This window comes from Musca vetustissima, unplaced genomic scaffold (genome assembly GCF_032173495.1).
Source record: "Musca vetustissima isolate MV318-11 ecotype Yass unplaced genomic scaffold, APGP_CSIRO_Mvet_v1 utg567, whole genome shotgun sequence".
In the NCBI taxonomy this organism is placed as follows: domain Eukaryota; kingdom Metazoa; phylum Arthropoda; class Insecta; order Diptera; family Muscidae; genus Musca; species Musca vetustissima.
Window position 1 is genome coordinate 197,184 of NW_026880033.1, and position 17,193 is coordinate 214,376.

Genomic DNA, 17,193 nt, shown 5'->3' on the forward strand with positions numbered 1-17,193 from the left:
AATATTCTGTATTGTGGTATGTTTACACCCATATTACTGTTTATTTCTCGATTGCCTTGTGAGTGGAGGAGTGAGCCACATCTGCTAAATTCACGTGGGAAAATTCATGTTTTCTTAAGTTTTTTTTTTTAACGAAAAAGAGTTTAAACACCTTGAAACACTTTACAGTACTTTACATTGAAACTCCGCTTAAATTAAAAAAAACGGTTAATGAAAACTTGCAAAGCCCCAAACTTAAATGAAATCTGATAAGCGATGGTCTGCCAAAAAAGTAATGGAAACTACATACATTTTGTGAAAACCTTCCAAAGTGTTCCTCCCAAAATAAGTAGCAAATTGATAGGATTTTGCATCAATAATACACTATATATTTGAATTTAATGTAAGGATATGTAAACATACAGCTTTTTTAAATTAACCGAACTTCGGTTAAATGAAACATACGTCAATTATCCGGACTTCGTTATAAAAAACTCGGATAATTGAAACAGACTCTCTTAATTTTGACATTTTGAATAAAACAGATTTGACTGTAGTTGATCTGCACTGCAGTGCAATTGTTGCAGTATGGTACGGTTTTTTTTTGTATTTGTTACGACGTGTACATGTTGTATCACCATCAACACCAAGGAAGGAAGTATATTTTTGATTTAGTTTGTAGAGGAAGTATTCAGCTTGCAGTTCGTTTTGTAACATGCCTTGTTTTTGTTCCGCAATGATTTCTGTTTTGCGTGTGAGAACATTTAATGGGCACACTAGGCTGCCTGGAGTATGCAGCCATGTTCAAGTAACAGATGATAAGGCACTGTTTTCAAAACAAAACAAATACAGCATTTCCCGACTATAAACACTGCGGAAAATACAAGCAAAAATATAAACTAGGGATTCTCATATTTTGTACTTTTTGAAGGCACACAACAAAATTTAAACACAGCACTGATTTTATTTGAATTGTACATAGATTCATGCGTATGCGTACGATTTTATTCTCCTCATAAGTTAAACACATAAATACAAATATTTCAATGAATGTTACCAAAATACGCATTGCGTATAAAAATATGAAGTTGCAAATTTTCAACATTGACAATGCACATTTTGGACTTTTTTGTTTTTGAAAATAGAATTCCAGTCATTGAAAGATTGGTTTTTCTATAAACGTCATGGCATAATTACACAAGGCAGTCTCATTTGAGAATTTGATGATGGCAACCCTTTTTAATTTGGAACTCATCTATCAATTTGAAACAATTCGAAAAATAAATTCCTTAAATTTTATGTATGCCGATTGGCATATTTTCAATATATTAATGGGTCGATTACGGATGGCAACCATAGTTTAGTTGCGTTGCCAGTTGCCAAATTGGCATTTTGGATGGCAACTGTTGTCAACTTCAGTTGCTTCAAATATAATTTTTCGACAACCATTTATTTCTGGTTGCTGGTTATAATAACTGAACTTTGTAGGCTTCCCATAATGGTTAATATATGGTATGTTCCCGTACTGCAAGATTTTACTATTTTCTTCGATATCATAAAGACAAAATTCGTTATCGCAGTAAAAACTAGTATATTCTTGTGGTACGGGAACAGACCAATTACTACAAAAGAACAATTTGAGGTCCAGATGGAAGCTCACCCAAATGTAGCACGCGGCGTGCGGACTTTTGGTCAAACCAAAGCCACTATCGATGATGTGTGGAACGCCATTTCAGAAGACCTTAACTGCTATGGCTCACCAACACGGATTCCAAATGAATGGCAGGAAGTGACGAACATCTTCTTTTGGGTCCATAATATAGGAGGTGATGCAAATGTGGTATATCCATTTGTTTTTAGATTGCCAAATTTTTATTTTTTATCCGATTAAATTGAAAATTTACACTTAACATGCTACATGTGTTGTCTTCCCATGTATCAATTTGAAAATAATATTATTCTAACAATTTAAGAGATATTTGAGAAAATATTTGAAATCCCATAAAAAGTGATTTAAAAAAAAAGTGCAGGTAATGTGGTATACCACATGATGTTAATGTGGTATAGTATAATTTTCACTTCCAATTGATATCTTATATAATTTATCGTTTTTAATGAATGCGAATTAGCTCGAGATTTATGTCTGTTAAGATTTTTAACGGATACGTTGAGTGCAACTTTAATTTTTATTATATAATAATGTCTACACATGGCAATATTTAATTTTTGTATGGAGAAGTTGTTAAAGCTCATAGCCTTTGTTTTTCATCCCTGTGACTCATGGTAGATTCTCGTAGAGTACAAATGTTTCACATAGTAATGAGATTTTGTATAGTGCTGGCCTTTTTTGATGCAGAATCAAGGTATACCACATTACCTACACTTGTGTTTACTGAAGAAATGTCTAGTTTTTTTTCCAAATTGGTGATTATGTGGTGCAATCGAGCATATTATTTGATTTTTAGTTCATACTGATTATTTTAATGCTTTAGTAATAAGGATTAAAGTACATCCGTAAAACAAAAAATTATTTTTAAACTTCAACCGAAAAAAAGTCAATTTCATGAAAAATTTTATTTTTGGTACTGATTCTCAACGTGATTTAAATAAATTAAACAGGTCATTGCTATCTTATTTTTTTGAGAACAGCAAACTATAGAAAATGTTTCAGTTATTCTAAAATTTTCAGTTCACAAAAAAAGTGACTATACCACATTACCAACCTATACCACATTTGCATCACTTCCACTATGTACGTGTGTATCATCAATACATCCGACAACACCCTGGAACCATGGTACAATAATACAAGGTAGGGCAGCTTGAGGTGAATAACAAAAAAGCAACGGTGCACGTGAGGCTTCTTCTGCCAAAAATAAAATAAATATACGCAACAAGTGTTTGTGTTTATTTGACATTTTTTCAACATAAAACTAAAAACGCAAAAAATGAATGAAAGGTTATGATTTCTTCCCAAAATCCAGTAGGGAATACCATCAAATGTTGTTTCATCCATAACAAAGTAATTACTTCCAGACGAACATGTTAAAAACATAATTTTCATTTGAATTAAATTTGAATATATTTCAATTTATTTGATATATTTTTTAAAACATTACACACACATACACAAAATATGTATTTTGATTTGATATGTATTTGATTTGTGCCCTACCTTATAATAATTATACCATGACTGGAACTTAGTTTTCGAATAAAAACATTTTATTCTTCCCTTTTTCCTCCTCCGTTAATTTGGACACAATCAAAATTTTACACAGTTTTTCCTCTATTAGATAACTTCGGCGAAAACCACCAACATTGTCGGTTGAGCCATGCCAAGGTTGAAGACATTGCTATGGGACTTTTGAAAACTTCCCTCCACAAAAAACATCAGAGCTGCACACATTTTTAAGAAAGGAAGAATTGCTGTTGACCGCCAGGCTTTTCGGAAATCAGGGTTTAAGGCTTCATCCATGTACACATCTTTTGGTAGTCGAAAATACGCCTTCAAGCTAATATGAGCAGTTGATAAAACATTTCTCTAAACGTCAGCATCTACTCACAGAGCTGATGGTAGTTCTAATATATTTATCTTTTAAATGCCTTCTAATAAATGACACATCTTGAACATAATTTTCATCATCAAAAAATAGTTCCACTGAGCTTATCATCACATATAATTAGTTTTTCTGAAATATTTTATTAATTTTTTTGATTGTTTACAATATTTCTAGTTGTAGAAATGTCAAAACAGTATTATCGACAGGAACTGAGAAAAGTTGATATTCATAGTGTTATGTTTTATTTCAATTGCGTGGCAGTTGAACTGCTTTCCATAATCTACCCATAAATAAAATATATTTTCTATAGCTGAACATTGCTCTTAAGATTTAACCATGGTTGGTACAAATATTTATAAATATACATTTTTTAGCAATTTTTGCACTGATCCCATGCTATGCGTACATTTCGAAGGAAGATATTTTCATTTAAATTTCGAAAGCTGAATACTGTCAAAGGGAAATTCATGACAAAATTGGAAACATATGACTGCATGAGAATATCCTGTATAATTATGCCATGACAGAAAGTATACATTTTTAATTGTATACTTTTGACCGCATTTGGGTAATACGGACATTGAACAAGCCCTATACTTGTGAATTTAGGTACGGGCCTAATAAATAATTGCATTTTCACCATATTTGAAAAATATTTCGTGTATTTTAGGATAATTTTTAAACAAATTTTATCAATGCCTTTGTCAAAGCTTACTATGATTATTTTTTTAATTCAATATATTTTGACAAAAAAGGTAGATAAATACTACCGAATTTCGGAGTAGGGGAATATTGTAATTATCTTCCTTTAGACCGATAAAAGTGCAACAAATTTGAGTTTTTAGATTGCACAAGATAAAGTTAGTTCAAGCATTACAGCCGATTGACCATTTGACGCGACGTACGTTGCCAATTTCATATTGGAAACCCTTAGATACTAGTATTTATTTTGAAAATTGGTTTTGATTTTGTTGGGAATCTGCACAAAGCTTTGGATGTGGAAATCGAAATGGAACTCATCAACATCGATACTTTTTTAATCGATGAGGTCTTACCTCAACCAATACAAACACCTCACTCTCGTCTTGAAGAATTTCAAAGGGTAAATGACCGACAGCGTTAAAGTTTGAATTTGAAATGATTGAAATTGTGTTTAATTTGCAGTCAACAAAACGTAAGTATCGTCTGAATACTCGTTGTGTTATTGTGGATTGTAAAATTACATTGTTGTCCGTCTTTGTTCAACAATAATCTTTGATGCTATAGCCCATGAACAAAATATATATCCTTTTGTAAGTGTTTGAAATGATCCGCGACAGGGCTTTAAATTAGGTTCTTTGGGGAGCTAAAGAATGATCCCTGGTTAATAAAATATTTGTTCCAAAAACTATACATCTTCGCATTTGTTTACAAAGTTTAAAATTTAAAAAAAATATATTTTTTTTTTAAAATGTGTTTGACAATTAGATTCACAAACAAAGAAAAAAAAACTTTGAAACCATATAATTGTCACTTACACCTTGACGTTTTTCACCACAAAAGTAGAACACATTCATATAAATGAATGTTACCGAAATACGTCGACGTACGAATTTTCAAATACGTCGACGTACGAATGACAGAACGTAGTTTTGTTTTTTTCTTTTGTTGAAAATAGAAACAAAATATTTTTAGAATATTTTAATTTTGTTTCGCGATTTTGATTAGTTTGCTAAGAGATATGCATTCGACGTATTTGGGTAATACGGCCGTACAAAACATTTTTCCATAGTGGGGAAGTTGAATATTTTTGTACGCTTCGTTGGATTTTAGGTAACGTTGTAATACACCTTGCGACGAACCATAGTACAATAATACAAGGTAGGCCAGCTTGAGCTTCTGCCAAAAATTAAATAAATATATGCAACAAGTGTTTGTGTTTATTTTTTGGGCTGGCTTATGCCAATGTCTTGAAGCGCATTTACATTAAATTGGAATTCGGGATTTAGGGATGTTGCGTCATTTTTTAACAAGATTTTTTTTACAAGTAGGTACAGGGCTGTATATTTCCTGAAATTCGCCTTCCGGATGACCTGAAATACGCATTGTCAATGTTGAAAATTTGCAACTTTATGTTTTGATACGCAATGCGAATTTGGGTAACATTCATTGAAATACATGCATTTAACTTTAAATTCGTACGCATATGCATGAATTTAGGTACGACCCTAAAATTTGAAAACAGAATGTAACACCGTTACCTAAAATCCAACGAGGCGTACAAAAATAATACAGATGTTTTAAGTGCTCCTGATATACTTTATACAGTATTTTTCGGTTAATTGACCCTACGGTTAATTGGTTTCCACGCTTAATTGAACCACATGATAGGGCAACAAATATTTCATAGGAAAATACATGTAAATTTTCTCGGATAATTAAACCCTGTTAATTGATTTTCCCGCTTAATTGGTTCAAAATTCATGTCATCAAAAATAAATTTCCGTTTACTTTTCACCGTTAATTGCACAATAATAATTAAAAAATAATCTGCCATTTTTTTACATACATATTTGACATAATTTGTGAAAAAGACTAGGTGGCATCTTTACTAATTCAAAACATGTGTTTATTGCTAAGGAAAAACATCGAGAAAGCGTAATTTGTATTTGACATTGGATTTTTTTAAAATCATTAGTAGTTCCAATTATACGTGATTATTGTAATTGAACCAACTATTCAATTAAGCGGGTTCGGATAATTGGTTCCTCGGTTAATTGAACGAAAATTTGTGCAAATTTTGATGTGCAATTAACCGAAAAATACTGTATAACACGGCTTATGGCAAAACGGTTGTTCCATAAGCCGAGAGTAAAAAAGATTTCCAGGAGCGTCTGTTTTCTGCGCATCTCATCAAATTTGAAAGACCATTTTCCAAGATGGCCTAACCAAAGTAGTCGCTGCAGCTCGATCCGTCTGACTATGTCGATATCCGAGAATAGATGGTCCTTTCCGACTTTAACTGCTGGCATTGTACCAGTTAAAGTTATCCTACATAGCCGTATTAATTTTGCAGGAAGCGTTCTTTATACTGGCTGCTATTGAAGACAAAGAGTGCTACTTGCACGGATCTCCACCTGTTGCGCGAATTTCCGCCCATACGTTCATCCAGCCTTCGCAATTACGAGTAGATGGACTAATTAGATTTAGCACATAAATTTAAAAGTGGTTCTTGTAGTAACATTTTGCTAAATCTGGTTTACTTTCCATTCCAGGTCAAACTGCTTTGGAGTTGTGATTTTTACCCTAAATTTACAACAAATATGAAAATCAATGACTAATTTCCTAATGAAAATAAAAATATGTGGTCTTTCCCAAGAATCTACTAGATTTTACTACTTTCTTCGATAACATAAAAGAAAATTCGTTATCTTAGTATAAAGTAGTTGATTCTTGCAGTACGTTAGGAGACCAATGAATACACATAACTACATCAGATTCGGTGCCAGTTTATTTAAAAGTCTATTTGCACCGTCGTAACAAATACTTTCATCGACAGTTTCATGTAAATTCGTCCATCGTGTACGACACACAAAATACGGATATTGTAATAGATAGAAATATGGTATGTTCCCGTACTGCAAGAATCTACTATTTTTTACTCCGATAACACATTTTTCCTTTATGATATCGAAGAAAATAGTAAAATCGAGTAGATTCTTGCAGTACGGGAACAGACCAATAGTAATACATTGAAATACAGCGTTGTATTTTTATCGTACACGGTATCGTTTTATAAAAACGCCACAATGAAAACGACATGATTAAGACGAATATGTTTGAAATACATATATAAGCAGTATTATTATTGAACGCCTGATATTTGAAATTATTTTTCGGGTCACTCACTCAACTTTTTTTCCATTGCAGTTTATTGTGCTCTTATGGGCGGAGCGCATAAGGGGACTTAGGGTATGACATGAAGTATATACATATGTCTGCACGAAGTATGCATACGAAGACTTTTTGCAAAAACTAACTAGAAGAGAAAAAAACGGCTTACTCTCTGAAATATAACTTATTGAGTAAATGTTACTGGAAGAGTAACCAGACATAGCTCATACAAGATATGGTATGCACAACGAAAGAAAAATACACCTCTAAGAAGACTATAGTTTCGGTTATTGAAACTATAGTCTGATCCTCTCAGTTTCTATAGTTATTTAGCTTCTCCACAATAAATTCTTTTAAACACAAATCTCATTTTTTCAATTCAACGTTTTTAGATTAGCAACGAGTCCCTCCACTTGAGATTTCGTTGTTCTATCAAATCAGACTACAAAATTTTTATATGTATGCGTAATAATAGGACAATATCTGACGGATGAAGTAAGTCAATATGTACAGAGCGGTCTCTTTTTTTTGCTTATTTGAAAACGCGCATTATAAATTACATATGAACATACATATGTAAAAAACATATTGTGGACAATCACCCTAAAGTCATATACAGGAATTGTACTGCTTGTTTGGGTGTTTCAGCTTGACAATAACCGAGGTTATATCCGAGGTTATATCCAACGAAACCCTCTCACCAATTCCGTTGGACTCCTAAATTTGTGTTCTCTGACAACTAGTTGCACACTGATCTAGTTGCACACAACCGACTTATAAATCGAGAAATCAGTGTTAACCACTCCTTCTAGTACCTCCCCCACAAAATGGTCAAAATGTGCTAAAAATTATTTTTTTATAACATGCAGCGGACTATCCGATTGTAACGAAACTTTGTACAACCTATTATTTTTACCAAGCCTTTATTGGAACTTGATATTTATAACTTTGATCTTTGATCTTGAAGTGAGATGTAGAGCTATCATGTATAAGCTTAAGCGTGGTTTGCCGTTGGATGAGGATGATTGGCTCAGGCCTTCTGATTTGGTGGATGGGGAGAGTAGGCGGTACAGCACTATCCTTCGGGACTGTGTTGTTGATAGGTGGAGGACTAGGTGGACGAACAGTGACAAAGGGAGGGTGACGTACGAATTTATTCGTGACGCAACGTTCGTAGTGGACCGGCCAGACTTTCGCTTCGGCTTAAGTACTGGTTTCTTACTGACGGGGCATGGCTTACTTAATGCTTTTCTGCATAAAAGAGGCCTTGCACAGACGGTATTATGTGGGTGCGGGATGACCGAGGACTGAGATTAGAGATTTAGCAAGTATGGGTATATCGAATGGAGGGGCGGGGTGGGATTTTAGTGTGGTGATGTGTTCTGATGTCCGATGCCGCGGTCCGTTGGGGCCCTTGGTGCAGTCCGTGAGGACAGCATGTTAATTGTTTGTGTATTTGTCATTGCTTGTGGCCAGGTTTTTCCTTGCCACCTGCAGTTATCGTCGTTGCTTATTGTTGTTTTGGGATACCAGCCCGGACGTGCGTCAAACTGGAAGAGGCCTCGGTCTCGAGCCTGAGCGGAGGTTTTTCCGTACCGCGGGTGTCATGTGCCCCTGGATCTGTCGATCCAGCCTGACAGTTGGTGTGGCCCCCTGGGAGATTCGCGGGGGTTGTGGTTTCGCCCCTCACCAAAGGGGGGAGTGTGCCTTCTGCATGCTCTCCAATTGGTACAGTACTTCGGTGCTGGAGCGCTGGTGGGCGCTTTTCCGCCTGTGGCTCAGCCACTGTGAGGTAGGCCTATTGGCAGGAACTCACATAAACTCTTCAAGATACTTCCCCCAAATGCATACTTTCGGGTTTTTCATAAATAAAAATTATCTGAAAAAAGGCAAAATCATTTCAGCCACTTAGTTATCTCCATAAAATTATATGGCTTCATATTCGAAATATACGAATTCCGCCATCAGAATTATTTTTGAATCTTGTAAAACAGAATATAGAGAATAATTTAAAATGATGCATTGGGTTTTCTTAATATTGGGCTTTTATTTTTCAGAAATAATGTACTGTATCCCCCGAATGCATGGATCTAGCGATGTAAACTTTTGTCCATATCATATCTAGGATAGTCGCATTAAATCTGTGAACTGAAAATTGTTCTATGATTACGGGAAAAAATTCGGGGCTCAAAGGGTTAAAATAACGCTGGGTTTTTGGCATGGTAAATGTCGCGAAATTGTGCCGGTTTTAGGAAATAAATGACAGAATATAGAGAATAATTTAAAATGATGCATTGCAGGCTTTTTAAAAGTAAAAATTGTTTTCAATTTTGATTTTTAATATTTATTGTTTCCAATATTTCGATTGGAATCTCCAATCATCCTCAGGGAATTGAAGAAAGTTATGTTGTCTTTAAGTCAACGTTCTTACTTCAACAAGAACGTACAACAAAGATTTATAAAATTTTCAAACTTTTTCAGTAAAATTGAAAATGATGAATGAAAAGTAAAAAATTGTATAGTTTTTATATATGCAGCAGGATATAAATTTTGTTTTCTACATAATGCAATATGCATTTCTTTTCCCTTGGTTCTAATTAGCGCACAAAAAAAAGAAACAAATGTGGGGCAACTCAAACAAAAAATTCTCCAAATTTTTATATGTATAAATGTATTAAAACAACAACATTTTCAGAAAAAATGGAAAACATGAATGAAAAATATATATATATATATGGGTTAATACTATAGTCAGGAGAAAGATAATTATTTTTTCTATATAGATCCCTATGTAATTCACTAAAATATGTTACATTTTTGGTGTAAAACAAGAAACAATAGGTTTGAAATAAAAAACTCTGATGACATGCATTATGAATAGTGTTGTATGAACGGGTTAATTCATGTACGTAATTCTGAGAGCGAACTACGTTGTTCGGATGCCCGTCAGAACATGGCATTACACTTGAAGTTGATGTGTGTTCTCTTCGGAGTTATATATATATTAACTTTTTGTTAAACTTATGGACAACCTAATATTTTAATCATTCCCCGCACCGGTTCTACACCAGGCATGCTTACCCATATACGCTACCGTAACTGAGGGTCGATGAGTAAACACATTTTCTCTTTCTTTCTCCTTACGTCAGTCGTTTTTAATGGTGAATTCTCAGTTACGCTCGCACACACTTGCTCTCAATTTAATTTTGCCCAACACTGTTCTACACCAATTGTTTGTTGCAATCGATTATTATAATCGTAATCGACTATAAAGTCTACCCTGATATTAGATATACCACGCATTTAAAAGCTGAAAACTGTGAATCGTTCCTACTGCATAACCTGTAACTATTGCCTAGAAATAACCAAAGCGAAGTATTCGATTACTCATCCCGTACTGAGTATGACACTGCAAAATATTCAACGTTGAAAAGTTGTCACCACTGCATCGAGTCAGCTTTTCGTGCGATTAGTGCTAATATACGTTCGTGCGGGTGCGAATTTTTTGATTGTGTCAACTGAATAATTTAAGTTAATCTTGTTAATTAAATTAAGTAAAGACCACTAACATCAATAAAACAATGGCTGATTCTAAAAGGTTAGTACATAGTGATGTGTTCCACACCCGAGATATCTGTGTAGTAGAGCGTTCTTTCTTCGAGAAAAAAGCCGACAAAAAGTGCAACCTGGGTGAGAGGAGAGCAAAACGAACTCAAACTTGATTCAATTTCGCGAAGTCATTGCAATCAAATTTTCCTTACAAATCTGATGCCAGCAATGTACATATTTACATGTTTTTAACAATTTTAGGAAGAATGACAAAGTAGTACTTGTTTTGCATAACTACCTAGGAATTAAAAACAAAGTTACCAACAGATTTAATATTATTCTTTTTTTTTTTTCAAAAAAAAAATGTATTAAATTCAAATAAAATTTTTTTCTGAATGGAAAGGAAGGAAGGATTGTGTTTAATTGGAAAAACTTGTGTTTAGAGTCATTTTATTTTCAATTGCCACACCACAAGATATAAACAAAGAAATAAAATGGCGAATAATGGCAACGGCGGTGGTGGTGGTAGTCGTCGTAGTATAGAAGAAAACCCCCAATTCTCAAACCAATTGCTAGGCTCTGATGATTACGATTTGAACGATGAGACACACAAAGTTTTTAGAAAATGTACAGAAACTATCGCATGAAGACAATTTGAAAAGAAACCAACATTCAAAGTCTGACCGTAAATGTGTTGATGATAGAGGAGGACGGTTCGATTATTTCGTCTGTAAACACTGTATTACATATTGTTATTGTTTGTTGTTTTTCTGTTGGTGTGTAGCGAGGACTTGGCAACTGCTATTCTTAAACGCAAGGATCGCCCAAATCGCTTGATCGTCGATGAAGCTACTAACGATGACAACTCGGTGGTATCGCTTTCGCAGGTTAGTACACTTTTTTGTTATTTATTTTTTGAAATGAGACTTACCACTTTTTGTTTATCGAATAGGCCAAGATGGACGAACTCCAACTATTCCGTGGTGACACCGTCATTCTTAAGGGAAAACGACGCAAGGAAACTGTGTGTATTGTTCTCTCGGACGATACATGTCCCGACAGTAAAATCCGCATGAATCGTGTTGTGCGTAACAACTTGTGTGTTCATCTTTCCGACGTTGTTTCGATTCATCCTTGCCCTGACGTGAAGTATGGCAAACGGGTTCGTATTTTGCCGATAGATGATACAACCGAGGGTATAACAGGAAATCTTTTCGAAATTTATTTGAAACCGTACTTCTTGGAGGCGTATAGACCAATTCACATGGGCGATATATTCATTGTCCGCGCTGCTTTGCGACCAATTGAGTTCAAAGTTGTACTGACTGATCCAGAGCCATATTGTATTGTTGCTCCAGAGACGGTTATTTTCTGTGATGGCGATCCTATTAAAAGAGAGGTAGAAACAATTTAATTTTATGCCATTGTATCGACTTAATTTTCTGCTTCAAATTGACAGGAGGAAGAAGAATCACTTAATACTGTTGGCTATGATGACATTGGAGGTTGTCGCAAACAACTCGCCCAAATCAAAGAAATGGTAGAACTACCACTTCGTCATCCATCTCTTTTCAAAGCTATTGGTGTAAAACCACCAAGAGGAATTCTTATGTATGGTCCTCCAGGTACTGGCAAGACATTGATTGCTAGGGCGGTTGCGAATGAAACAGGTGCCTTCTTCTTTTTGATCAATGGCCCCGAAATCATGTCGAAATTGGCTGGAGAGTCTGAATCAAATCTTCGGAAAGCCTTTGAAGAAGCTGAAAAAAATTCGCCAGCTATTATCTTCATCGATGAAATCGATGCTATTGCTCCCAAGCGAGACAAAACTCATGGCGAAGTCGAACGTCGTATTGTTTCTCAATTGTTAACTTTGATGGATGGCATGAAGAAGAGCTCGCACTTAATTGTTATGGCCGCCACTAATAGACCAAACTCAATTGATCCTGCATTGCGCCGTTTCGGTCGATTCGATCGTGAAATTGATATCGGTATTCCAGATGCCACTGGCCGTCTTGAAGTTTTGCGCATTCACACCAAAAACATGAAATTAGCCGACGATGTCGATTTGGAACAAATTGCATCTGAAACTCACGGTCATGTCGGTGCTGATTTAGCATCATTGTGTTCCGAGGCCGCTATGCAACAAATTCGAGAAAAAATGGATCTTATTGATCTGGAGGACGACAAAATTGATGCCGAAGTATTGGCATCACTAGCTGTTACTATGGAGAATTTCCGTTATGCCATGACAAAGTCGAGCCCTTCGGCTTTGCGGGAAACTGTTGTGGAAATTCCCAATACAACTTGGAGCGATATCGGTGGTTTGGAGAATGTGAAGAAGGAGTTACAAGAATTAGTTCAGTATCCTGTTGAGCATCCAGACAAATTCTTAAAGTTCGGTATGCAACCAAGCCGTGGCGTATTGTTCTATGGACCACCTGGTTGTGGTAAAACGTTATTGGCAAAGGCCATTGCTAATGAATGTCAAGCAAACTTCATTTCCGTTAAGGGTCCTGAACTACTTACTATGTGGTTTGGCGAATCTGAAGCTAATGTTCGTGACATTTTTGATAAAGCTCGTTCAGCTGCACCTTGTGTGCTTTTCTTCGATGAGCTGGACTCTATCGCAAAAGCTCGTGGTGGAAATGTTGGAGATGCGGGTGGCGCTGCCGACCGCGTAATTAATCAGATTTTAACAGAAATGGACGGCATGGGTGCCAAGAAAAATGTATTCATTATCGGCGCCACTAATCGCCCAGATATAATAGATCCAGCTATTTTACGCCCAGGGCGATTGGACCAACTTATTTATATTCCACTTCCTGACGACAAATCTCGCGAAGCCATCCTTAAAGCTAATTTGAGAAAGTCGCCTTTGGCAAAGGATGTTGACCTTTCCTATATTGCCAAGGTCACACAAGGTTTTTCCGGTGCTGACTTGACTGAAATTTGCCAACGTGCTTGTAAATTGGCCATTCGTCAGGCTATTGAAGCAGAAATTAAGCGCGAAAAGGAACGTGGTGAAAACCAAACATCGGCTATGGATGTAAGTATACATTGAAGAAGTGCAGTTGGAAGTAAATATATTAAGCTAACTTAATTGGAATATATAGATGGACGAAGAGGACCCAGTTCCCGAAATTACCCGTGCCCACTTTGAAGAAGCAATGAGATTTGCTCGCCGTTCCGTATCAGATAATGACATTAGGAAATATGAAATGTTTGCCCAAACTTTACAACAGTCCCGTGGTTTTGGACAAAATTTCAGGTAACTAATAATTAGAGATTTTATATTCTACCATGACCTTTTCAAATGTTCTTATTTTTATATAATTGTAGATTCCCAGGAAGTTCCAGTAATACACAGGGATCTGGTCCAAATGCACCAGCGAATCCACCTGGAGACAATGGGGATGATGATCTATACAGTTAGATTTTTAGTTTTAGTTCTTTTTTATAAAATATAAAACATTTAATATATAAAACGAGAAACAAATAAACATACATACAACAACGTACTTTGAAAACATATGCATCATACATTAATCCCATTGGCTGTATGTGTATTTGAAAACCCCAAAACAATTCTCTACAATTAAATATATCTATGAAAACTTCACAAAATTATTATACATTACAATTAAATCAACCATAACATTTTAAATAAACCAATTCCAAAAATGGAAAGCAGTTGCGGTACATGAATCGTCTTTCATTTACATCAGTAGTCAAAGTAAGTAGTCAAATTGTATTAAATTGGCAACATGTGTATATTTTAACATATACAGCCGATCATCAATACACGTAATGAATTCAATTCTTTGGCAGAAATAAATTCTCGACAATGAAATCCTTCGATCATGAACTTGTGCACTGTCGTATTTATATGACAAATCGGTATACAATACGTCAAATTTTTCATCAAAGATTCTGCTGACGACAGCATACAAAAAAATAAATAAAATAAAATTCTCGCTTTCGCCTTATTATTATACATTACAATTAAATCAACCATAACATTTTAAATAAACCAATTCCAAAAATGGAAAGCAGTTGCGGTACATGAATCGTCTTTCATTTACATCAGTTGTCAAAGTAAGTAGTCATATTGTATTAAATTGGCAACATGTGTATATTTTAACATATACAGCCGATCATCAATACACGTAATGAATTCAATTCTTTGGCAGAAATAAATTCTCGACAATGAAATCCTTCGATCATGAACTTGTGCACTGTCGTATTTATATGACAAATCGGTATACAATACGTCAAATTTTTCATCAAAGATTCTGCTGACGACAGCATACAAAAAAATAAATAAAATAAAATTCTCGCTCTCGCCTTATTCTGTATGAAGTTCGAAAGCGAAAAAATCCGCTTTGGGGAAAAAATTAGGTATTCTGGATTACAGGGAGTAGGAGAATGAGATGACATTTTGTGCAAAATTTTTCGCTAACAAATTCAAAGGAAGCTGACTACAAAAACATAAGTAATAAATATTTTAATGAAAAATATTTACACAATTCTATGACGATTTATAATATTATAAATGATAGTAAGCAAATTTTTAACTGGAAAACAACAATTAAAATGCCATTGGAAATCCTATTGATAACGATGCATGCTGAACCAAATATTGCCAAGGAATGTATAAAGATAATAAAGAATATTTAAGTCGTGTTTGATGCATTTTGGAGGCGAAATACATTTTGGGTGAGGATCTGTCTCATGAAAAAAATTTTAAAAATTATGGAAAAACCAAATTTGCCTGATGAGCCACTTAGCAGGGAAAAACTTAAATAAAAATTATTAAAGAACAAAAATAAAGGTACAAAAAATATTTGTTTTTCAAAATTACCGTCTACATGATTTGAAAGAAGAAATAAAGGAATAGGAGCAAATCATAGCATATCTGGCCACTTTAAGAATTTTAGGAGATAAAATATCGAAATTAAATAAAAAACAAACAATTATGTAGTGAAATCTCGCAGATTTCTTCCCATTATTCGTTGTGTTTTTGCCATCATAAAAAAATGTTCTTTTATTTGTAAGCTATTGTAGTTGTTGCACCAAATTGCTTCAAAACAATGAACAGCTGTTTCACATGCCATATTGTAGGTTGCCATAAACTTTAATTTATTTTCTTTTAATAACAAAGCATTTATACAGCGGATTATTGATATTTCACATTTGTATTGTTATAATGTTTAAATAACAATAAAAAGTAAAAAAATCAATAAATAAAATATTGCACAATTAAATTACAATGGGGCAACACACATTGCAACTTAAATTACAATATGGCAACATACATTACAACTTAAATTAAAGTATGGCAATACGAATCTTTTTTTTAACTACCATATTCGCATCTCGCATTTTTTGTGTCTCCCTATTCATTCAGAATACGGCGAGAATGTGAAAGCGAAAATTTTTTTACATGCGAGATATCTCCCAGTGAATATCCAGAATAAGGCTGTGCAATTTTCAATATTCATAAGTGGTTTTGTGGAACCGATCCATGGCCTTTCCATTCATGAAAAAATAAATAATTTGAAAAGAATTCAAATTGCAAAAATTATTTAGAAGACAAAAAATGGCGTAGCTTTTCCAGTACATTATAAAAAGGGTTCCAAAAATCAAATTTTTGTTTCGTTTTTGAAAGAGTAAAGGAAAAATCTATAATAAAATTTGGCTTAGTTGTAAATTTTACACAATACCGACCAAAAACTGACAATGGTGATGAATAATTCCGAGGGACGAGATTTTTACAACTCATGTATTTTTCAAAATATTTAGAAAATTCCAAAACCTGCAAGAATGTAGAATGTTTTACTACGATAACAATTTTTCCTTTATGATATCCAGAATAATAGAAAAATTAAGAGTCGATTCTTGTAATACGGGAACAGACCAATAAAAATTCAATTATTACAAATTGTTATTTTGTTTTGTTATTGTAATATAACTTACAACAACAAAATTCCATGTGGTTGTTGTATCGTTTGTTGTTATTGTACCTTGCAAATTTCTTAACAACTTCAAATAGTAGTGTACATTTGATTTTTACTAGATTTTTCTGGATGTTGTTCAATAACTTTTTTCAATATTTCACTTAAAGGGAAAATCTCAAGAAGTCTTGAAGCTATAGCCGATTTATTGTGTCAGTATCAAGGGACGGCAAGAATGATTATCAAACTTTAAACGCATTTTTCGAAGCAGT

General features: G+C 34.3%; 1 protein-coding gene across 1 annotated transcript; it reads left to right on the forward strand.

Moving 5' to 3' along the window:
- The first annotated feature begins 10,952 nt into the window (after positions 1-10,952).
- Positions 10,953-14,429, forward strand: LOC133325313 (transitional endoplasmic reticulum ATPase TER94). The gene is made up of 6 exons (XM_061534099.1): positions 10,953-11,013; positions 11,749-11,851; positions 11,917-12,363; positions 12,424-14,013; positions 14,081-14,235; positions 14,307-14,429. Exons 1-6 carry the CDS (start codon positions 10,997-10,999, stop codon positions 14,398-14,400), a joined length of 2,406 nt encoding a protein of 801 aa, XP_061390083.1. The 5' UTR covers positions 10,953-10,996; the 3' UTR covers positions 14,401-14,429.
- Positions 14,430-17,193: the final 2,764 nt, after the last annotated feature.

Coding starts and splice junctions, on each gene's coding strand:
- LOC133325313 (XM_061534099.1), top strand. Junction 12,364..12,423: donor GCGATCCTATTAAAAGAGAG/GTAGAAACAATT, acceptor TCAAATTGACAG/GAGGAAGAAGAATCACTTAA. Junction 14,236..14,306: donor GGTTTTGGACAAAATTTCAG/GTAACTAATAAT, acceptor ATATAATTGTAG/ATTCCCAGGAAGTTCCAGTA.